General features: G+C 32.1%; 2 protein-coding genes across 5 annotated transcripts in view; one reads left to right on the top strand and one right to left on the bottom strand.

Moving 5' to 3' along the window:
* Positions 1–25,421, bottom strand: part of LOC105669909 (mediator of RNA polymerase II transcription subunit 12-like) — a 108,179-nt gene that overhangs the window by 64,299 nt on the left and 18,459 nt on the right. The gene's annotated exons all lie outside the window — the stretch shown is intronic.
* The window catches only part of LOC105669918 (neuroglobin-like), a 41,124-nt gene that overhangs the window by 6,748 nt on the left and 8,955 nt on the right, over positions 1–25,421 (top strand). For all 4 annotated transcript variants that reach the window (XM_012363137.2, XM_012363140.2, XM_067347129.1 and 1 more), the window contains exon 3: positions 22,954–23,185. In XM_012363137.2, the coding sequence (XP_012218560.1) occupies positions 22,954–23,185 (232 nt within the window). The remainder of the gene's footprint in view (positions 1–22,953; positions 23,186–25,421) is intronic.

Raw genomic sequence — 25,421 nt, 5'->3', positions numbered from 1 at the left:
TAGGGCTATTATAACTGGAATTTCAGCGCGACAATAAGCGATGTCTCCATTATAGAACATAATATTCTCATAATTTCGGCACGAACGACTCGCACACCGAGAGTCAATTTCTCTTGCGAGAGTCTTGCCGCTGATATCGAAGGGGGTGTTGTCAAATTCTGTTTCTATACAAAGACGACAGCCGCATAATTTTCCAGAGTTTCGACCGCGTCACGCGCCATTACATGATTGGCTAAGTGTTTAGGCTCTTCAAGGCCACCATCAACGTCAGACGCAACCCTGAGAAGGTGGATGTACTCGACGATCCTTGCGCCCCCTTCACGCCCGTTTTCATCGGCGTTCTTTTGCACAGAGGAAGCCTATCGGTGGATCGTAAACCGGGCGTCGTCCGTGTCATCGCTCGTGCATCGAGCTGAGGGATAATCTTCCTTCTGGAAACTATATTTTGATCGTACAAAGCTGTGCCTATGACATGCACGTGGAAGCACAGGTCTATCGAGACCACTGTAATTCAGGTCGTTTAACCCTTAAATATGTGAACTTTTACATTCCGCTTTCCGCCAGAATTACAACAGCGGAAAAAACTGGAGCAATTTTTTCGAACGAGATAGAAACGCTTGTAATCCTTTATTCAAACTTGATATTCTCTTCGGCGAATAAATTTCTAAGTCGGTTTTCATAAATATAGCAAATAATTTGATTAAAAAGCTTTTATAACTGACTGTTTTTTAAGCGCTCCGATGGAGCGTGTTTTGTATTGATGCTTTTCGATGCTTTTCTTTAAAGAAAAACAGATTTAGCTATATTGTGAAGATCTTTGCAAAAGATGCTCAATTCATGCCCGCAAGAATTTGTCGACATAATTAGTTCGCCAAGTGCTTACTGGAGACAAGGGACCTGTCCGCTAATTTCTACAGGATTTGGGAAGAGCCTAAAGTCGACGAGTCAGCATCGTGACAAGGGTCTTCTGCAATACTGTAGAAGGATGCTTTTGTAAAAGCAGTACTTTGTTACTATGAAATACGTAGGATTACATGTAAAAGCATCCTTTTACAATCTCTTAATCGTGAATCTGACAAGCTATATCAGTCACGATTCGGCGCAATCCTATTCCGGTTGACACGCTCAATCCAGTTTGCTCCGTAAACGAAATCCCGTGTTCGCTCGCCGATTTCCGAACGGAATCGGAAATGCTACTATATTGTCATGGGATTGCCGGTAAACGTTTTTTAACCTGTAGTTTACGTTTTTCGCCGCTCGATGTTCGATAAAATCGGGCTAACATTTCCCCTCAAGCGGACAAAATTTTCGAAATACCTTTTCCAAATTTTTGGCCGACCGAATGCGATTTTTAAACTTTCAGTAGTAATCATTTCGAAAAAATGTGTTAGTAAAATTAAAAAAGTCGATTAAAAATTCATATTTCATAAAACTGTATATTTTTTATTTCTAGAATTAAGTAATTTTGATATTATGTTTTTTTTTATTTTTATATTATTTTTTAATATTGCTATTTTTAGAAATAATTGACGTATACGAATATTATAATATCATATATGTACATCAGAAAAGTCTTTAATGCGATTACTGCGCGCAATCCACTCCGCGTTTTAATGATAAAATTATTGCATTCAAAACTTTAAGAATTTTAATTTTATAGAAAAAAATGTCCAATTTAGAGTTTTAACTCAAAAACAATTTCATACTCAATATCATATATGTATAAATAGAGATTACTAAATTTTAATTGTAGAAAATAATATTTACTTATAAAAATCTAAAAATTTATTATCTTACTAAATCCCAACTCTAACAACAAAATCGCGGGAAAAAGGCGCTTGGCTTAGAGAGGATTACAATTGTATTCCTCGTTACAATGCACCGACATCGCAATAGCGTCAACGAACTAAAATTCTCAGAAGTTTCCGATAAGCGCCACTCTACAGCGAGCTATAATCGAGATTCCAGAAGGCCTTTCGTTTTTAATTGAAGTATATGGCCGGGCAGCTGGGAACGACCGGTTCGTCGTTTACCTTCAACGGGCACAATCGAGCATCGATCCAATCTTAATACGCCGTAAATGAGATTATTCTCTCGTTCGAGGACGCCGTGCGTATATTAAAGTTCTTCAAATCAAAGATCCGTCGATGACTACGTGTGGCCCCTCGTTTCCCAACTCGAATATTGGATTGACAGCGATTAAGTCGGACAATCAGCGAGCATAACTCAGGCTGTCCGCTCCTATTCTCTTTTCATCCTCTTTTTCTATCAGACAAATTGACACCTCTGACCTCACCAACTTTTTGCATTTGTATGGCCTTTGTCAGAATTACGGTGTTATAGAAAATAAAATACGCTCTAATTTAGAAAATTGCAGTATTAAAGAAACACCAATTAGAACAATTAAAATTGTCCTTTAGTTTGACACTATGTTATCAATACTATGCTTAAAGTAATTCATAAATATGTGCCGCGTTTTCCTTTTTACTGAGTTATTCCATTATTTTGGGTGATAAACAATTTTTCAATATTTTTTGCTATAAGTATACGTAAGAAAAGAGAAATGAATGATGTAAAAAAAGTAGAAATACAATTATTGACTGTAAGTCTTAAAGTGCATTATTAAAAAAGTTGTGCTATTACGGCTAAAATAGATGTAAAAAAAAGTATCGAAGATATTACTTAAAGTTCAACAATAATTATTGTTATAATTCGTAAGTTAAAATTCACATTTGAGGGATTAATTTTTTACAAAGTTTTATTAAATCGACATATTCGCGCACGCTTTTAATTACAGAATGTCAGCATCACGACATATTTTGTTCAACAACTTTTGTTATCCAATAAACACGGAAAACTCATGAGAGGGCCGTAACAGAGGTGATGTATATGACAATAGTATAATTTAGGATGGTAACAATTAATAATGGAAAAGTAAGGAAGATCGTGTATAAAAAAAAGAACGAGTTTCAAACGTTCGATTTAACTGAACGATCGACTTTAATTTGCTTAAAACAATGGAAACTTGTGTGGAAACAGATAGCCTGGTAGCCGATTTAATTGCAATAATCCACAATCAAAATAAATTGCCGTCACACTTGGTTTGACAAGCAGAAGCAAGTGTATATGCAAATACAATACAATCTTTGCTACGTCTCGCTGCATCCAACCTCGCGACTGCACTAATGAAACTCAGGACAAAAGTTATAATAAGGATAAATTTGTATGCATTCTTGACATCTCGCTATTTATCTATAAATTGTTAGTATATAATAAGTAATAATTTGTTATAACGTACAAGCCTTTTAAGAATTGATAATAGAAAAAACTTTCCAAACAATTGATATTACTTAATAATAGTTTTCAATTTTCCATGTAATCAAAATAACTAAAGTTTTCGAGAGTGAAACAGAATATAGGATAACTAACACTTTTAAAATGATTTCAATATATCAAATAATTTAATTTGTTACGAATCTGATGAGAGAATTTTATTGTTATTTTATACCAAAGAGTCATAAATATAGATAAATTTACAAGTGCAACTTGAATGCAAAAATTTAGAAATACTGCAACAATTTTTTATATCTATTCTTTATAAAGGCGTGATGTACAAAATATACTTCTCATGCACATCATTCTATTGCAACAGAAAATTACGCGTTTTCAGTAAATTAGTCGTAAAAAGCTTCTGCATAAAAATTCTTTACATATTAAGTATTATATTATATATGTATGCGCTGACACTGAATTATTCAACGTAACTACACATGCATATTTTTAAACATTAACCACAAACACGTACACGCTAAGCACTGCTCGACTCCTCTCTACTATATACTATGTATTTTATTAGTATTTAATGCGGGACTCAAAGGAAACATTTATAATCCTGAGTGATATAGTAGGCTTGTTTACAAGCATAATAACTAAGTAGACACGTCAAATTAGGAATTTTCAAATATTAAATTGACAATTTTGATAGCAATATTAAATAAAATTATAAGTTTTTCTTTCATACGATTAATGCTTTCTAAATAAATATTCATTTTTTGCATATATTTTTTTAAAATTATATCTTTTCGTATCTTTTTTTAGAAAATGCAAGATTTTTATCTTTCTCACAATATATACCACAATGTTATTTTAAGATTCTTTCTAAAATTGATTTTTGAGTGACTAAATTTAGTTATTTTTATAAATTATTATTCGAAAAATTAAATAGAAAAGCCAACATATTCAAGTTACGTATATCTCGGTAATTTTCAATTGAAACAATATATGGATTCGTTAGGAATCATATATGAAGACTCGAAAGGAATAATATATATGATGAATTCCAAATTAGATTTATATGTTTCAATAAATTACGGATAAACAATCGATCTTATGTGTTTTTTTTTTGCTTTTCTTATCATATGATAGAGTCCGTTCTTTATTCCGTCTTTCTTTGTCTTGCTATTTCCTTCGGGAAACAAGAGATTTCCTGGTATTGGCGCACACTCTTGAGTAAAGGAAGCGAATCACGAAGCTGTTATAAAATTCATCCCAAGAATCAACTCAAAAAGTCTCATACAAATAACGACTTCCTATTTGTGCGCTGTTTACGAAATTGATATTTTTATTTTCTTTTTTTTTTTACTTTTATTACCATACATTCTATTATATGCATATTATTATTTATATACCTATATTTTGAAAAATAAATACTTTGTAAAATTATTTTTACAGCAAAATATGTATAATAATAAAAATAAATATTTAAACGTTGATTTAAACTCTGTTTCCTACAGTAATTTAAAAGAAATACTGAAAATTTTAGAAAGTTTAGGAAGTGACACACTGTGACATGCTGCACGTTTCCTCTCATTGTATTCTCTCTCTCTCTCTTATTGTGATTTATGTCTTTTATATCACCTAATGACCCATTTTTGTTTCTGCATTTCTATCACCAAAACGGAAATTCTCCGAGTCTATTCAGACAAGAATATTTTATCGCAATGTTTGACAGATTCTGCGGCAATCACGCGTGTTGGAACATCAGGACACTTTTATTGTTATTGATCAATGAGAAGAGAAAGACTGTCACACAAAGAAAGACCGAGTGCGTATGACAAGCGATGAAAGGAAACAATGGAACGAGATCAATGCTCCGGTTGCTTAAAATAGGAATAATGCAAAAAAGCTCGAGAACCCCTCGAAAGTTAGATGTCTTATCAAGATGAAAAAAATAACTAAATCTTGTTCAGTTATTTAATGCAACTTGCATAAATCTTCTCACATCAATATGTTTTATGAATTTGTTGAGAAATGCATAAATTACATAGGATTCCTTAATTAAATTAAATTAATTTCACTCAAATTTAATGTGGCAGTTATTAAACACAACTAAAATATATCATCTAGATATATATTATTATGTTTTATGTTAATTTTTTATTTCTATATTGAGGAGACAGACGCGCGCGCGCGCGCGCGCGCGATAACAGAATATCGTAGCGTAGCAAATTTGTTGGCCTGATATCTCAACTCAATCAGACACATAAATTCACTATGTGTACCACAAATATTATTTTTCTCTCTTTCGTCTTCATCGGAAGCATTTTCTGTGCTTTATGATAGCGTCGTTTTCTCTGTATTCCGTCTATTTGCTCGTGCGCAAATGGCGCGATTTGCGATAGCATGGAGCTTGCTAAGCGCAAAAAAAAATCTATTAGGACGAGCTTACGCAAAGACAATATTTTAACAGGAAAACAATTACTCTGTGGTTTTCTCTTTGGAGATAAAAAAATGAATAAGTTTATTCAGAGAAAATTATTTTTTTCGAATATTAAATTTATATAAAGTTTACCTCTCTTAGGGGGTTAAATTTCGATTAAATCAGACTATCGACAAATGTAATTTTCTTTAAATTATTTGTTTCTTTGTTAATCTTATCTTTTCCTATTTTCTACGGTTTTTTAAATAAAAATTTTATTGCAATTTTTACGTCTCATTTATAGTCTCATCCATATTGCGTATCATTTTTAATTATTTATGAAAAATTTTTGAAATGTTTTCTTCAATTTCAGGTTTATTAACTTTTGATAAACTTGATAAATGCAATAAATTAACGAAAAATCTAAATATTGTTCATCAAAGTACATTATTTTTTTTTTTTGTATTTTTTGTTATTCTCCTTTTTCTGTCGATAAAAGGATTTGAGATTAATAATGTCGTGTACTTGGAAATTGTATATACTATACTTTCGTTCCGTGAATTATTCGATTATTCAATATACGGGTCAGTCTCTTCATTTTGGTCTTCAAATTATATAAGTATAAGTAAATCCGATTGAATGTATTAAACGAAACGATCAAATAAATAAACTCGCAAACAAATATTCATAAAAATAAATTTTTTATGTCTGTTGAGATATGTTGGAAAACAAACGTGCATTAATCAAATTTCATTCTTTAATATGTTATTGCAGCTCTGCAAAATTTCAATAATTTAATAACTTCAATAGCTTTTTTACAATTTTGTGCAATATTATTCACACAAGCAGTCTGAAAATTAAATTTAACGGAATTAATTTTACAGAGATGTCACTATGTCACACCGGTTAGGAATTCGGTTTAATACAAACGGAATTTCATGCATGGAGTTATTTATTTGAAACTTCAAAACAAAGGAACATAAAGACTGCAAAATATTTGTCGGATCACATTTATTTACCATATCCATTGAAATTCCAATAAGCCAAATTCCTCGATGCAACAAAATATTTTACTTTGCGTTTGATTTGCTCTTTGTATATAAATTTACATATAAGAAATATGTGCGCGCTAATTAGTGGAACTGTGTAAGCTCACCGAAGTGCGTTCTAAAAGCACGCGCGAGCTCTTTCTGCCATTTCTCTCGACTAGTCAGCGAGCAATACATTTCCTGATATTGGCGTTTTCACAATATACGAAGTACAAACGCAAAGCCGAGTTAGCCAACGGTTGCACCGAAATGGTTCGACGTGAAAATGAAGTCAGGTTTTTCTCTGTTCAGAAAAATAGACCGCTTTGATGAATCAGAAATTTTCTTAAATTTATGACGAGAAAAGATTCCAAGAAAATAGTATTTATTTATCAATTCTATGTGCTCATCAATAAAATATATGACAATTTAAACCTAGCTTTACTCTCGCCCTTCTTCCAATATTAGAATATAATTTTCAAGAAATAAGTAAGAAACCTAAAACAATTGCTATAATTGTTTATTCTAAGAAATATATATTAATAATAACAAAGGAAAAATTTTTCGAAGTGTTTCTTTTTCTTAGTTTTCACTCAAAGTAAGCATTTTAAATTAATCTTTCATTTCAAGAACAAATTATACCAAACTTACTCCAGTAAATAACGTGGAATTAAATCCTTGCTGAAGGTACGATCTGAATTACGGTCGATTTAAGTTATATTCAGGCAAATGAAGTTCTTTTTGCTCTTACGATCTAAGCTTTTAATTCCAGGACAATGTAAACGATTTAAATTTAATTTCCACGAAATCAGTCGTAACGCTCGCTTCTACGTAATCAATATAAAAGGACACATTCCAATCTATTTAATATTTCAGTTCACAATATTGCTGAAATCGACAAGTGTAATCATACCGGATATTGTGTTACGTTATCGACATGCAATCGCAATAAATAACTTCATATTTGTAACAATTTAATATTTGCCATGAACGATGTAATTTCTATTTCTATTGAATTTTGCGAGTTGCAGAGACGTGATATATATCGATATGTGATTAATGGATACAACCAATATGACTTCAGAACAACACACATTGCGGAAATATTAACAAAAGTGAAATATAATATCATTTAGGTAAATGAATTTTAATTCAAATTCTGTTGATTTATTATCGTTATTTAGAAAATTAAAAACGGTATCTTTTTTTGGTATCTTTTTATTTTTTATTAATAGTCTTTTTTCAGACCTGACACATGAATATTTAATCAAACTAATGCACTTTTTAATAAAATGTGAAGAAAAAATCTAAACATTTCATACATTTAATCTGCAAATTTATAAATCTATAAATGTTGGCTTTTAGAATTTTATATAGTTAATTTTGGAGCAGCTTAATTCAGTATTTCTTTAATATTGTTCATTTTCTTCGAAAATTAATTTATATTTATTGTCTGAAATCTATCAATAAAAGATCTATTTCGCAATATGTGATAAGAGATAGTCTATGTACGTTCAGTTCATTCAATTCCGTATTAACAGCGATGTGATAGTACACCCAAAATCACAATTTGACATTCAAAAGGAATAATTGAGTACAACTCTATGATTTCAATAAATTTCCACAGCAAATATATCTATCAAGTGTATACATGACAGGAAATAATAACCGCATTATAATTCAATAACACATTATCGTATTCAATCTTTTATCTCATTAAAACAAAATTATATTTAAAATATGCAACATGTAACAAAAAAAATAAATAAATATGAAAATGTACAAAAGTGTACATTGTATTATTTTATCAATTTTAAAAATAATATCAATTATTTGATTGTTATATTATTATAATATTAATTGCTATTATATTATTTGCTAATAACATGTTTGAACGTATTACCCCATGAAAATCATAGCTTTTAAATCAAATCATTATCTAGTATGCTATTCATGCATCTTCATAAATTAACGCAAATCGCATAGAAAAGATTGTTAAATTCGATTTTCGTTTTACTTTTCAGTAGAATAAATGTCTGAATTTGAAAAATGATCCGAATAAGAAATTTAAATTACGCCAGCACCGCCGAATGGCTCGCCATTACAAAATACTTTCGCGAAGTATTATTTTACTCAATAATACAACAATTATGTAGAGTTATAATAATACAATTGTTATAAAAATATGATTGTCATCAAATGATAGTTATTTTGAGAAAAATTGAGGATTTTTAATGGTAACAATATTGAAATATTAAAGATAGCAAAGTTTGGGCGGATTAAAGTAGTAACTGTTAACGACAACGAGCTTGTGAAATACGCAAATGTAGCACATGTGAACGAAAACGAACATCGCAAAGGGTCCTGCGATCTGATGGCTGCACGTGTCCGCCCTTACAAAACCTATCCCAGAAATTACGTCGTCGACACATGGCACGGGAAAGATATCTCGTGAGAAGAACACCGTCATTGGGGAATGGCAAAAACGAGAGCGGGGTACGATTTTCAGTGGAGCGAAACCTCAGGGGAATGGCGGCGACGAAAATACAAATAATTAAACGAGAATACTCAGACAAAGGTAATCTAATAGCGTAATTGCCTACGTCTAATGCTGGCGTGCAGATTATGCGCGTATTCGTAATTCGTGATTTGTATGTAATTCGTGATTCGCGATTCGTATGTAATTCGCGAATAGTGTGGAGAGAAAATTCGTAAAATTCACATTCGTGATTCATCATTCGCGCTGATTCCTCAGCGGAACGGTTTTTCCACGAAATCAAAGAGCGCGAATTATAACGAATCAACTCATTCGTATTGATTCATATGTAGCGCTACACTATGCGCAATAATTCGTAGTTATCTTCGTGCTCATGCATGTGATTGCTAGATTAGGTACTTCGAAAGATGCAAGAAAGAGAATCAATACAATGACGAATCACGAATCGGAAATGATTAACTACGAATCGCGAATAGTGTGGCAAATCCATACTACTGAACAAAGTTTCGTGAATTGCTACGAATCGCGAATCACGAATCACGAATTACGAATACGTGCATAATTTGGCGCCAGCATAATATTGGTCCTCTGTTGGAAACACATAAAAAATACCAGCCTATAACCAGCCTATAACCAGCCTATAATTGCATAGTTGCATAAAATGCAACAATGTCGCAATCGAGACAATGGATGATTATGATAAATTAATCAATTGTGTTGCGTAAAATATCAACAGTTGTTTTTTTATTTCATAAATAATTGAGATTATAGGATAAATATATGCGTAGGATGGATGATTTTCAAATAATGAATTTCACGTATAGATAGATTGCAAGATATAGCAGTGATTGCACTCGAATAAGATTAATCTGGGAATTCCGTTCTGTCCCAATATTGGTGAGTTTGCTATCTCCTGTTACATGCATTCCACGCGTACGTATGCGTGCCTTACGCGTAATTTGCATCCAATGTATAGATGCGTGGAATAGTAAGTACATATCCTATAAAACAAGATGGTAATATTGATCAAAATTTCTGTATTACTACTAAACCGATAAATCCTGCTTACTGAAAATAATTTTCATCAGTTTTTGATATTACATTAAAATTTTTGTATTTCCATAGTCTACTTTTTCTGTAAAAGCGCTTCTGAAGCGCTTTTTATTGATGTAGAAAAATGATTTGTGAAAATTTAATTTTATAATCCAACCAAATGTTAAATTCCATGTATTTTGTGCATTTCAGAAATTATTCTAAAACTTGAATGTATTTGTTGTAATATGAAAAAAGCTATAAAAATCGAATATTGTATAAATATGTATTAAAATTTTAAAAAATATTTCGATTTTGGAATTATTATACATTGCGTCATTAAATTAGAATTTTATATGTGTTCTACAGAGAATTACTTGTAAATTTTTAGAATATTTCTTTTCTGTTTTTCTGTTTTTAAGCGTTTCAACGTTCAGAACTTGAGACATTTTATTTTATAATATCGCTAACGTTGTATTAATTTTCGCCGTACATTATATAAAAGACTACAAATTACTTTTTCTCAAGCCGAGCACGTATATTCACTCACTCTATAAATTTATGCGTATGCGTGCATATATATATACGCGCTCATCGATTCCCGTCGGGCATCCAGCTTTAAGGTAACTTAATTAAGCTCGGTCTAGCTATACATGACATCCTCAACAGCTAGGAGGGTGAGAGAGAGAGAGAGAGAGAGAAAGAGAGAGAGAAAGAGAGAGAGAGAGAGAGAGAGAGAGAGAGAGAGAGAGAGAGAGAGAGAGAGAGAGAGAGAGAGAGAGAGAGAGAGAGAGAGAGAGAGAGAGAGAGAGAGAGAGAGAGAGAGAGAGAGAGAGAGAGAGAGAGAGAGAGAGAGAGAGAGAGAGAGAGAGAGAGAGAGAGAGAGAGAGAGAGAGAGAGAGAGAGAGAGAGAGAGAGAGAGAGAGAGAGAGAGAGAGAGAGAGAGAGAGAGAGAGAGAGAGAGAGAGAGAGAGAGAGAGAGAGAGAGAGAGAGAGAGAGAGAGAGAGAGAGAGAGAGAGAGAGAGAGAGAGAGAGAGAGAGAGAGAGAGAGAGAGAGAGAGAGAGAGAGAGAGAGAGAGAGAGAGAGAGAGAGAGAGAGAGAGAGAGAGAGAGAGAGAGAGAGAGAGAGAGAGAGAGAGAGAGAGAGAGAGAGAGAGAGAGAGAGAGAGAGAGAGAGAGAGAGAGAGAGAGAGAGAGAGAGAGAGAGAGAGAGAGAGAGAGAGAGAGCGGAACCGGAGCAGAGGCCTTTGGTCCAGCGGCAGCCTCGGAAATCAATAAACGACTACAAGCGTGTAATATCGACGCGACGCGTCGATCGCATTTTTTAAACGGCAAATTTATACATCAAATTCATTCATGGATATTGCATGTCATTTATATAGCCGTCGTTTTTTGCGCGGAATAAAATGTTTATATAAAGTGGCGTATAATTGACTGTATTCAGTGCAAATAAAGGCTCTGCAATAAAACATTCCATAATAAATTTTTATTTGCACGAATTCTCCGATGTCATATCACGAACTAATGAAAAAATATCAATATTCTCTGTAAAAAAATGTATAACATTCTACAGAAAATATAAAGAAACATTTTTTGTGTTAAAGACAAAATATTTTTATCAATAATGCACTTTTTATATATTCTAGACAGAATGCAATTATTGCGTATAGTTATTGCAATTTTAATACATGATGATATTATGTAATATAAGCAATGGTAAAATAAACACACACAAAATTAGTGAAACCCTGTAATATGTATATTTGTCGGAAATGTAGCAAACTTAGCAAATTGATGTAGCAAAATTAAAGACTTTATTTCTGTAGAATGTAATGATTAGTTTATCATCATAGTTACTAGAAAATGTTGATACTCTATTTCTTTCTTCATAAGATTAGATAGATTAAACTGATTCGAGATAAATGAGACGTTAATAAAAAAAATCCTGGATAGCAAGCAGACGCTCTATGTGAAAACATCAGAAATGATTGATTAATACTCAATATTTATGATGAACGTGAAGCATCGAATCGATATCTTCGCGATTGAACGTGGGTGAATAGATATTATATTGCATACATTTTCACTGAAACATTAACGAAATTATTTCAATGTTTTTACTTTACAACAACGGAAAATTATTGATAAAAATGAATATTTTTATGTGAAAAACAATTGTGATGTAGAATATTAAAAATGTTAACTTTGATGCTCATGCAAAAATAAACAGCGTTCTCGAGTAAAAGCAAGCTTTGTGTTTTAGCGTATATATGCATGAAAAAATCATATCATAGAAGAATGTCGTTACTTTCTGTAGTTAGATATCACGCAACAAGATAATAGTACAATGCGCAGGCAGACCGCTCTTAAATATTTATATATGAATCGTGATCACTACGGTTCCAAGTTGAGAGTTACTTTTGCCTAAATGTATAATACAAGCTAAATTAACAGAGAAATGCATTGCAAAATTAGACTTGACATAATTTTTCACGTTAAATATCTGTTTCGATATTTATAACTCTTTATTCAAATATCACTTGTCTAAGTATCAGATATCTTTAAAGTGCTGCCATATTATTATAATAAAAGACCTAACATGACCTAAAGACCTAAAATCAATCTTCGCCTAGATGTAATTGAAAAAAATTGCTATAAACAAAAATATAAAATAACTCTTGGGTTATTTTGTCTATTTTTAATAACATTTTTTGGTGTTTTAATAAACAGACAAACATATATTAACACTGAAAATAAATTTACTGTCCAATTTTTAGAAAAATTTTTTTGACAATAAAATCTCTTCTTTTGATAAATCACATCTTTTGAACCTGTTTACGTACTGCAATCTGAATATTATTATCAAGCTGGTAAATATGTTAACATATAAATGATGGGATTTGAATTATGCATGCAGTCGGATTACGAATCGGTTTAGCCTGTCGTTGTGGTAAAGCAGAGGATCCTTCGGAAAAAAAGAAGGTTAGGCACGTTTCACCGATTCTTTTGGGGTGGTCGTCAGAGAAACTAGAACACGTACCGCTCTTAAAGAGAATGGATCATATCCGCCGAGCTGGCAACGGCCAAGTTAGAAGTTGCGCATATTAATAGTTTTGCGATGAGTGAAACTATTAGAAAAAAAAAAAAACGATTTATCTATGTTGTACTGTGTCCTTAATTAAATTTGTGTTTTGAAATCCTGCTGCCAACGAGTTAAAGTTGCAATACATAACTGTTCTTTTTGGTTTTTTTCGTAAATAATTAAATTTACGTACAAAAATTGTACGATGTTAAGAAAAAAATATGCAAAAAACAACATACTGTTACATTTTTCCTAAAAATATATATTTTTTTGGTAAAAATAAAATTTAAAAAATATATATTTTATTTTAGAAACTACAACAGAGAGAGAGGCACCCCTGAAGCTGTACATTGAATTCCCATTAAATAAACTAAAGATAATATATGATATTTCTCTCGCGTCAAAGGTGTTATGATACTAAATATTTATCTTTTAATAACATAATTCAAAATAATTAAAGCTGCTAATTGTCCGCGCGATATTGCGAATTTGATGTTTATTTACCCGATTTAATATCATTGCTGGCTGTTGTACAGTTTGGAAAATTATATCTTGTTAGATCAAAAGTGTGGTTTATTCTTTTCAGTATCGGAAGCATTCTGATGATAAATATTTGTTTATTCATAACATACACTGAGAAAAATGGTTTTATTATATTAACAAAATTCTTCTGGTTGACCGTATTTTAGTCGAACAAAACAGAATTTCTGGTTATCGTCACAAAATTTTACACCTTATATCAACATCGTTTGGTTAACTTTACTATAAGGATTTGAATAAGTGTTTTCTTGTTGGATCTACAAAACTTCTTGTTATATTTACATAAATCGCAGCGCTCTGCAACAGTTTCGTCATTACTCACTAAACGGTTGATCAACTGTTCGCCGCATTCATTTGTTACACTGCTACTGCGCCCTCGCTACTCGCGGCGTGTATCGCGCGCATCAAGAGACACGGTAGTGTCTCCAGTGTTGCGATATGGGACCGGTTGTATGCGCATGTGCGGCAATACGGCGTCAGTACAGTGTCTCATACAAATTAAACAAGGCACCGTTACCCCGCTACATTAAAAATATTTCTAAATTTTTTGAAATTGATTGAAATTTTTTACGTCTTGGTTTTTTAGCTGCTGGCTCCGTAGATTCCATGCTTGTAAATAAATAAATCTTACCTTATTTGTAGTCACCAGACCTTCTCATGTCAAAACGTCCCGCCATACAGTCAACACATAACATATAACGGCACTGGATCTCCATCACCGCACATGCGCAGAGCCGCACATGCGCATACAACCGGTCCCATATCGCAACACTGAGTGTCTCGCGCCAAGTTCACGCGCAGCGCAAAACCGACCGTGTATCTTTTTTTTTTTATTTTACGCGAGCCCGAAAGTTGAGACAAGCCGAGATTATCGGATCTCAATAACGGCTGGGCCGATTGAGTTGATAATAGGCTCAATCGATAGCGCATACCCAAATTATATAAGAAAAGTATGCTTGTTTTTACTGTAGGTGCTGTAGAAAAAAAGTTATAATAGTCCAAAGTCGAAATGTCTATAAAATAATACGATAAAAATGTCCAGCTAAAATGTCCTGCTAAAATGTCCAGTTTCCGATTTCTGACGTTAGGTGCGCTGATGGCGCTGAGAAGCCGCGCTGCGTGCGCTTACGATTTGACATTTTTACATAACCTTTCAGATCAGAAAGTGTTATAAAAAAGTAATAATAGTGAATTCGGTCTAACAAATTTAGTCACTCGCACTACATTGTTCTGTTACTTTGGTGCACACTCAAGAATGCTTATCAATCTAGAGCAGTATAGTGCGAGTGACCAAATTTGTTAGAAATTCGTATTAAATGAAATAAGTGATATGTTGGTGAATGTGAATGCCTTAGTAAGTATCTACTACACCTTTGAAAATTTTTTATTTTGCAGGTTATTCATACATGATTCGAGACTTTAGAGGATGATTTGTCTAAAATAAATAAAATTGAATAGCTCAAAGTTTAATATTTCTGTTCTGAGTATCCTAGATTAGTTTCAACAATATTTGTAATTTTCAGTCAATTTTATATTTTAAAAAATATAGCATAAGTCGTCTTCTGTAGTTAACGCTATGATTGACAACAAAATTATCCACATCACAGTGTGGGCAGAGAATTAAGTGTAAAAAAATGTTTATATCATATTTTAGGTATATTATTGAATTTTATTTATCCATAGAAAAAAGATTATAAACATAAACTAAACAAAAAATCTTGTAAAACACAAAATGAAATTGACTGGAAATGATAAATATTGTTAGAACTAATTTAGTATATACATAGAACAGAAATATTGAACCTTGATAATTAATTTTATTTATTTTAGACAAATCATACACTAAAGTCTTGAAACATGTGCTGTTTAATAGAATGCTATATCTAATAATTAACGATACTTCATTACTTAACGACGTACACAACTTCTAATTGTAATATCAGTAACGAACGATAATGATATAGCATATTACAAACGTACGATTTAATGAAGGGAAAATCTTTTACCTTTAAAATATAATACAATTATAATAATATATGCAATTATAAACATAATGCAATTATAAACATAATGCAATTATAAACATAATGCAATTATAGCAAATACAGCTATATAATTTAAATGACTCGTTGATATAATTTCAACTATATCTTTTGCTATTATCGATATCAACGAATCGTTACGATAAATTTCTCGATTAAGTAATCAGCGATTACGATCATTATCGATAAAATAAGTATGTTTTTTTTTCCACCAGATAACATCAATAACTAAAGAATGCATGATTAATTATGTTTAGAAAACAGATTAATACTAAAATTAATAAACAGATAAATAAGCTATAATATTTCATTCTGTTTATTATATCAATGAAAAGAGGTTTGCTCTCTATCAATTTTTGACTACGTTCTTGCGTGGTCTTGCGAAATTTTTAACTAGAAAAAAACGCCTCAATTTTTGATAGACGAGAAATTATCGGAAAAGCGGACGAAAGGTAATATCTCGAATGGGTAAAAGAAAATTATTAAGCGTACAGTAAGCGCACGCAATCGAACGGGTCGCGAGAGTGCTTAACGACGCGTTACATAAACGGAAAGCTAGTACACGAGCGGAAACTCGAGGTCTCTTAATACTTTCAAAAAAATTGTTGTATATGTATATTAAATAAAAAAAACTGTCGTATATATATTATTAAAAAAAAAGAAATAATATCTATCAAAAAATTACCTTTTTTAAAAAAAGGTAAAAAAAAGGCGCCAAGTACACGCTCTTATCACAACTAAAACAAAACAGTATTGTTTTACTTTTCAAAAAAATTGTTGTATATATTAAACCTTTCAAAAAAACCTGTCGTATAGGTATATTAAAATTTTCAAAAAAAGCTATTCTATATACTTCTTACAAAAAAATGTGGTATCAGGAAATGGCACCAAGTGGGACTAAAGAACTATGAAAAAACTTGAACACTATTTCTATAAAACTCTTGTACATAAAGCTCTCGTATATATAATTAATTATATTATATACTATATTTTATCATATTTTACATGTACTATACTATATATACTATATATATTATTAGATATACTATATATATTATAAAAAAATTTTTTAAATATTTAAAAAATTAAAATATTTATTAAAAAACGCAAAAAAACTTGGCGCTGCTACAGTAAACTACATGTTAATTTCATTACTTTGAGGTGTAGCAGCGCCAAGTTTTTTTGCGTTTTTTAATAAATATTTTAATTTTTTAAATATTTAAAAAATTTTTTTATAATATATATAGTATATCTAATAATATATATAGTATATATAGTATAGTACATGTAAAATATGATAAAATATAGTATATAATATAATTAATTATATATACGAGAGCTTTATGTACAAGAGTTTTATAGAAATAGTGTTCAAGTTTTTTCATAGTTCTTTAGTCCCACTTGGTGCCATTTCCTGATACCACATTTTTTTGTAAGAAGTATATAGAATAGCTTTTTTTGAAAATTTTAATATACCTATACGACAGGTTTTTTTGAAAGGTTAGATCTTTCGCGAAGCAATGGCGTTAAGCAGTCGGAACAGTTTCAACTGAGCTCGCTAAAGTTTTACGTCGCGTCGTGGAATCCATTACGGAATATTAGTTAGGCCGATGGCAGAGAACGAGAAGTAAGCACTTATGTCTGTCGTAGACGTCTGTCGTGGACGTATAGGTAAGGCAGAGAAAAACGTAAGTCGTGAAAGGTTATTGGATATGTGTGGAAACGACTACGACATACATAAGTTTTTACGTCTCGGTCTCTGCCATTAGCCTTACATCCGAAAAGTTTTATGATCACGTGTGTTTTTTTTTTTTTTAATGAAATATATGTACTAGGTGCGCAATTAAGTTTCCGGGTTTTTTTTTATCAATGCAAAATGGAAAATTTCAAGAGAAATACAAAAAACGGTTTATTCAAAGTATCGTCCCTCGCTAGCTACACATTTTTGCCATCTCTCTGGCAATACATGAATACCGCGACGATAAAACGACGCGTCTTTGCATCGAAACCATTTATCCAATCAGTTTTGCACTTCTTCGAAATTGGCCAAGTGTAGCCCAGCTAAGCCATGTGCCATCGACCGGAACAAGTGATAATTGGAAGGGGCCAGGTCTGGTGAATACAGCGGGTGCGGTAGCAGATCCCATTTCAGCGTTTTGATGGTGTCCTGGACGATGGAAGTGCGATGGCACGGAACGTTGTCGTGCTGCAATATCACTCGTTCGTGTCTCGTGTCCCATTCTGGCCGTTTTTCGAGCAATGCATGGTTCAAATTTATCAGTTGTTGTTGTCTTGTGTTTGCGTATCATTTTCATCCAATAACGCTTGCAGATCGGCGTCCTCAAATGTTTTTGGTCTTCCGGAGCGCTCCTTGTCCTCAGTGTCGAAATCGCCATTTCTAAAGCGTTTAAACCAATCTTCACAAGTAGTTTTCGATTGTGCATGTTCGCCGTAGGCTTTCTCAAGCAAACGGCGTGCTTCAGCTGCATTTTCTTTCAAGTTGAAGCAGAAAAGCAAAGCTTCCCGCAAATGCTGTTTATTTGGCACAAAACTCGACATCTTTATTGTTAGAAAAAATATTTTTGCGTTGCAATATGTGTTGGTATTATGACTGGTTATTGTTGACAGATGTCCAAGTTAATAAAAAAACACAACTTTAGACATGTATATCGACTACATGTATCGTTAGCGCCATTCATGTGTGAAACCCGGAAACTTAGTTGCGCACCTAGTATACCAGTGATGTAATGTTTCCTACCGGGCTCGGGAGCCGGGAGCCCGGTAGGAAACATCACATCACTGAGTATACTTTAAACCAAAATATATTGTTAGTATTTTACAAAAACCACACCTATCCGAACTTGTTTTTTAACTACAAAGTTGTGTTAACCTAACAAAACGATATAGTAAAGTTAACAAGAAATTCTGGTAGAGTTTTGTAAATCTAACAACACCATGTGGTAAGGTTTACAAGAAATTCTGGTAGAGTTTTGTAAATCTAACAACACGATGTAGTAAGGTTTACAAGAAATTCTGATAGATTTAAACAGGATGAAATTTAACAGAATCTTCTGGTAATTCCAACAACAAATTTGTTTCGTCCATTTTTGAACAAACGTACTAGTAGAATCAACCAGAATTTCTTATAATACAACAAAACTTTTTTTCCAGTGATATAATTCGAGATAATTAGAATAAAATATTTGATATCGATGCTGATATATCAAGATAGATCTAATATTTATTATAATCATATGTATTTACGCACAAAATAACTTAACGATAAAATATGAAATTACAATCATCGCGGTTTAATTGAAATCTATGCATCTGCAAATAACGCGTATTAAAGCTTTATGTTTCATAATCTGTGTTTTTTTTTAAGGAGTTCTGTCAAGCGCGATTTATTATTCTTTATAACGATCCTGAAGCCGGGCTTTTCTCGGCGTAATTAGAAAATGATTAACCACGTTTAAACGCGGGCTTACCTTAAATAAAATACGACGCATAACTTTCATCGTGTGCCGCTCAAACGCGTTACTGTGGTAATATCCGGTTACAGACGCGTTCAATTCGCGCGCTTTGCGAAGACTTCCACTCGAGTTAAATTAATTTACTATATTCGACACTGACGACGATCAATATTAAAACGAAGTTACATGTCGATATTTCAAATTTCTTTTATCTTATGTAAATTAATATTTCTATATGTTCTTTTCTATATATGTATATTCCCTTCTATCACATAAAACTGTTTTGTTCTATTTTTCCATCTATCATTTAGTAAACTAAGAGAAAAATCATATAAATTTTCTTGTTGTAAAAATCGAGCCGATTGCAACTACGGTCAATATTCGACGCGATGTTAACAATTATTCGTTGCTATATCGATCTTTAATCGCGTAAATATATTTAATCGTAAATATATTTAATCGATCCTATCGTTGTCTTTTATTGGATTATAGGAGCAGTGCTGTGGGAGAACCACGCGCGCGCCGAATCTGGGAATATCGTTGTTTCGTCGGTTTAAGCACTTTCCACGAGAAGCGATATGGATTTCCGATACGAAACTTTTCTATCCGTTCCCAGACGAATAGAAAAGAACCCGCCAAATTTACCGACCATACACTGCCATCGCGTTTATTGCTATCGGCCACACATTTAAAAATATTTTATGCCCCGGGTCAATACGCGTGCCCGTTCAACCCCCTTCAGTCACGTCGATCCCATTTGCATCGCAGTAACTTGTATGCAAATTTGCTTTTATGCGCTCTTTAACCCTTGCCTTCGGTCTAAAACCGCGTGTTTTTAGTCCACGTTCTCATTAAAGCTCAAAAATATAATTTTCCACATTTTTCGCTCGGATAACGGAGATAATAATTATTAAAATTCGCTTTCTTGTTCTATCTTTAAAAATATTTCGATATAGGAAAATAATATTACAGAGAGAAAACTGGAAAAGAGAAATATCTTCAGACCTGCCTTTACGACCAAGAGAAAAGAATTTCTTTATACATAAAAATGATATCGAAAAAATTAATAAAAGATAAAAAAAATTTAACTCTAATAAAAAGTAAAAACATTTCATAGGTAAAATTAATATGAAATTTACTGTTGTGAATTCATTGTCGCCATAAAGAAATTCAATTCAAATTGATCGCTGTTCAATCAATCGAAGATTGGCTGATTGGTCGTTATTGCTATATACACATGTAATAACACGTTAGAAAATGACAGCTTGTTAAAACATTAGCCATATGCAACTCGTTGGGATTTCTATATTTAATCGTAACTAACCATCCTACGAAGATTTATGAAGCATGTCCTCGAAACGTGGACAACGATAACAAATCGCGATAACAGCAGGCACTCGATTGCATGTATTGCGAATGATTCAACCGTCATGTATAATTACTATGCAACATATGTTGCTTTGTTGATATTGCTTAATATTCAAAATATATATCAAAATCAGGTAATTTATTATTTAATCTTAATTTTCAGTAATTTATGATAAATAAAAATACTGCATAAATATAATATCTAATAATCGAAAAGTAAAAAAAAATTAAGCAAACAATTAGTTTTTTAAAATAATTGTGCTTATTATAAAAATTAATTTTTAAATAATAATTAGTGCTTGTGATGTGTAAATGAAGTACATATACTACAAATAATTAAAGAAAATGTCTTCTTCTAGCCAAAATACATCTTTTATGGAAATTTCCACTTGTCACTTTTATTGTGTATTATTAGTAATTAAAACATGACTGTGCAAGATTGGAGCACATTTAATATTAAATTTAATAGTACATATAAAAAATGAAACCGCGTATATGTCCCTCGAGACGTATTTTTCATGTAAATTTGCTTCTGACGCGCGAAGGAAAAATGCATTATTTATCTATACGTTCGTGAATGATGTCCTCCGGGGGTGTTTTGTATATACTTGAATTTCGCGAAGCTCTCAAAATTGCGACCTTGCGCGTCCCGTTCCATCCTACTTCTTCGCGGACATTTATCCCTCGAAATAGAATAAGGCTCGGTGTCGTAGCCGGCAGCATAACGAGTTTGCACGCCGTGGAAAATCATGGTAGATGTCACGCGAAATATCGTTTTCCTACAGGAAAAGTAATTTATGTGGATGCGACGGAAATGCAAAACCATACGCGTGGAAAAGAATAATTTCGGTGCAATATTGCCAATCTAAATATTGACATTTTCGTATCATTTTTTCTGATTTGACATTTTTTCTCAATTATTAGAGGTGACATTAATTTCACGATTCTGGAACACACGAATTAATTTTGCATATTTTTGTGAAGAATGTGTGAAGAATTTTATAATACTTATATTGAATTGCAATGCACAATTATTAACTGCCAGCATTATCGAAGATAAAATAATGCAGTTTATATTTTCTCTCTGGCACGCACATTTTTCTTTAGATAGATTGCAGCAAGATTGGAATGCGTCGTTGTACAAAGGTATTTCATGAATGGCTGAGGGCAATCTTCCATCCGCGGAAATAAAAACATTTTTGTTGAACTGCTATAACGAAGCACACGAACTCGTTATCTCGATGAACACAAAACTCACGAAAAAAAAATTTGGCACTCTTTGCCGTAGAAATTACGAGGACCAATAGAAAAATTGTAAAAAAAAAAGTTCACGATCGATTATTATAACTTATGCGTATTAATTTAATATTTTAATATTTTAGCGTATTCCAGCAAGCATTAACATATTTCGAATTTCTTTGTATTAAATAAAATCGATAATTGTATTTCTATATGTATTAAATATTCATATAATGTATATCGTCATATGAAAAAGAAAAAAATAAATATCCTATATGCTCGAGGAATCAAACAGATAAAGACTGAAACAGTTTGCATATCTTTTTTTTTTAGAAATCGATACCTTTCCTCGTAGATCCCGATATTAGATAACGTGAAGCTTAAAATTCAAGAGATGTCATTCGATTTTGTCTCTAGGGTCGTTTTTCAATCAGTGAAAAATAAAAAGTATTGTGAAGGCTCGCAGAATTTATCAGATATTTTAAAGGAATTGGAGAATGAATTTTTATACACGAGATTGAAACGTCAAACGGGACTTGTCAAATGCGTTTAGAAAGTATTGGAGCGGAAAAAATCTATTTGGTTCTCTAGAGAGTTTGAATCTTATGGTTTCTTATAATATAGACAAAGTCAATGTTGATAAAAAATATTCAGTACTTTAAAATCCAAAAATTCCTTGCTTCAATTTCTCGCATCTTTTGAACCTTTGAACGAAAATTCTTCACTTTTTCAATTCCTATTTTTTCCAAGAGTCAGAAAAATTGATTTGCTGTTTTATCTTTAACAAGCATTTGCGCATTTTAAACTAAAATAAATTAATAATATTTTCCTAAGTTTTATTATTTAATCACGCCTTCTTTGAATTTCTATTATAGCGTATAAATTAGATTAAGATATTCTTAACTTTTTAAATTCTTTTAATGTCCTGCATTATACCTATTATATGTTTCTAGGTTGTTCGAGGAGAACGCAGAATTGTTAAACATGTTCACGAAATTCCGGGAGCTGAAAACGAAAGAACAACAATCAACGAGCATGGAATTGGCCGAACACGCGAAAACGGTCATGTCCACTCTTGACGAAGGGATCAAGAGTCTAGACGATATGGACGCGTTCCTGACGTATCTACACGAGGTCGGGGCCTCCCACACAAAGATCCCCGGCTTCAACCGGCAATACTTTTGGGTAAGCCTGTCTAAAAAAGAAGAGTGCTAGCTGCCTTTACCCTGTAATATTATACGATAAATATATAGGTACAGTAAATGTCATAAACAAACGATAAACGTGTCCCAGTATCGACCATTAACTAAGGGAGAAAAAGGACAATTGTAATAACAGAGGAGAAAATAGGACAATGTGTCCAACTGTAGAATTACCAGGCAACGCTGAAGTTTTCCGATATGAAGACATGTATACAAACTGCGCAAACTGAGACATGAATCAGACATAATGAAGATAAGAAATTATTTTAAACTTTTTTATGTATGATGATTGAATGATTCATCAAGATGAAATTTTCCAGTAGTTGGTTAACATATATATTCTTGAAAACTAAAAATTCTGCGCACAATTTCTAAAAGAAATTTATTTTCGTATAAAAAGTGGGTTAGAAGGTGAGTATTACTTTAGATGTCAGAACATTGGTAGTTTACCCTACAATATGAGGGAAAGTGCGAGGAAATTTCTCGCTCACCGGAGACACGTTTCGCATCTCTTGGCAAACGTTTTCCCTTTGTACCGCGCTTATCTCTCGCAACATGTAAATCAAAGAGAGTAAAGTAGAAACTTTTGGGGCATTGTAAACTATTTCAGGACCTGTTTCAAGCTGTCGGATTTATATATAATTAAAGTATAACAACGCTCGACATAAATGTTGTATAAACTTTTGTTTGCTCTTTAAGTCTTGGTGAAGTCTTCTATTTATGTAATTTATGCAGCATAATTAATCTCATTATTTTATCAAATAAGAATTTACTTCAAATAATTTCTCTTGTTTAATATTTTATTATATTTGTTATATTTTTGAACGAAAGTTATGTTACCCTTTTAACAGAGAAAAACAAAATTCGACAGATTGAAAAACAAATGTTGAGACTTTGCTCCAAAACATTGCTATAAAACGTGGGTATTCTGTTTTCTCATGGTTCTTTATAATCCGCTGCACAGCTGGTGTCCGCTATTTGTCTACCTATGGCCCTATACATCTAACGAGGAAAAATTCTTCTTCAGTTGTTCTTACGTTTAGCTACGAATATATCGGTTAAATAAGCATAAAAGTTGTCTTTAGAAATATCAGAAAAATATCAGAATAAAAATTTATATAGAAGGGTGAGTGAAGTTAACACTCGGTCATAAAACATAATGCAATTATATTTTATATCAATATCGTTCAGTTGAAAGTACTTTTGCTATATGAACATTTTTTTTATCATAATTTCCAACATAAAACAAAATAATTGCTTTTTAATAAAAGTGTATGTAATATAACTCTTTCCATTGAAAAAATATCTTTATATAATAGAAAACACTCTATATATGAAATGAATTCGAAATAATACAATACATATTTCGACTTCGATTTGATTCGTACAAACTGCGAAACATCTGAGAAAAGGACAACCGTTGCTCATAAGACTTGTAAATATTTCATAACTTTATTTACGACTGTGTTAGTCGAAAATACTTTGATGCAGTGCAGGAAAATCGATACAACAACGCTTTTCTTGTCTCCAATTCAATAATAACACGAATATATATTGGTACGCTGCGAGACAAATAATAAGATTAACACGCGAAAAAATTGTTGCCGAAACAGAAAATCAAGGAAAATTTTGTTTGTTTTCCAACGTGGAATTAATTCATTCATAAATTAAATTAAATATTATTATATTTAATAGATCTGCTCCGTTGAATAAAGCAAATGGTTGTTCATGTCCAAAGTTTAATGAAATATTTCGTTAAATGAACATTTCTCAAATGCAACAATAAATGTTTCCAATGCAATTGCATTAATAATCACAGAACAGCATGAATAACATTACACGAATATAATAATAACATTTGATTTGTGATAAAAATATAAATAATCTGCACATCGTTGAGGACAGGAAAATGCAATGATGATGAGAAATAATAATCCATGCGGTGCACATAAAAAAAGAATCGTTAAAATAGTATCCTAGCGCAGATACGCAAAAGTAAAAACATATCCCAACGCATATGCATGCGAGAAGGCTTTTGTTACTTTCTATGCGATCACGATGGAACTTTCTTTGTGCGCGTGAAAAGGAAGTTATGTACCGGAGCTCTTTCCGCGTCGTTTTATCTTTTCGCTAAAGAAAAAAAAGAAAAAAAAATGAAATTTAGAATAGTACAAAAAAAGCAAATATAAAGTTCAGTATTTAAATGCTTCAAAATGTGA

The sequence above is a fragment of the Linepithema humile genome, chromosome 1, assembly GCF_040581485.1.
Source record: "Linepithema humile isolate Giens D197 chromosome 1, Lhum_UNIL_v1.0, whole genome shotgun sequence".
In the NCBI taxonomy this organism is placed as follows: domain Eukaryota; kingdom Metazoa; phylum Arthropoda; class Insecta; order Hymenoptera; family Formicidae; genus Linepithema; species Linepithema humile.
This window is presented reverse-complemented; position numbering and strand designations above follow the sequence as displayed.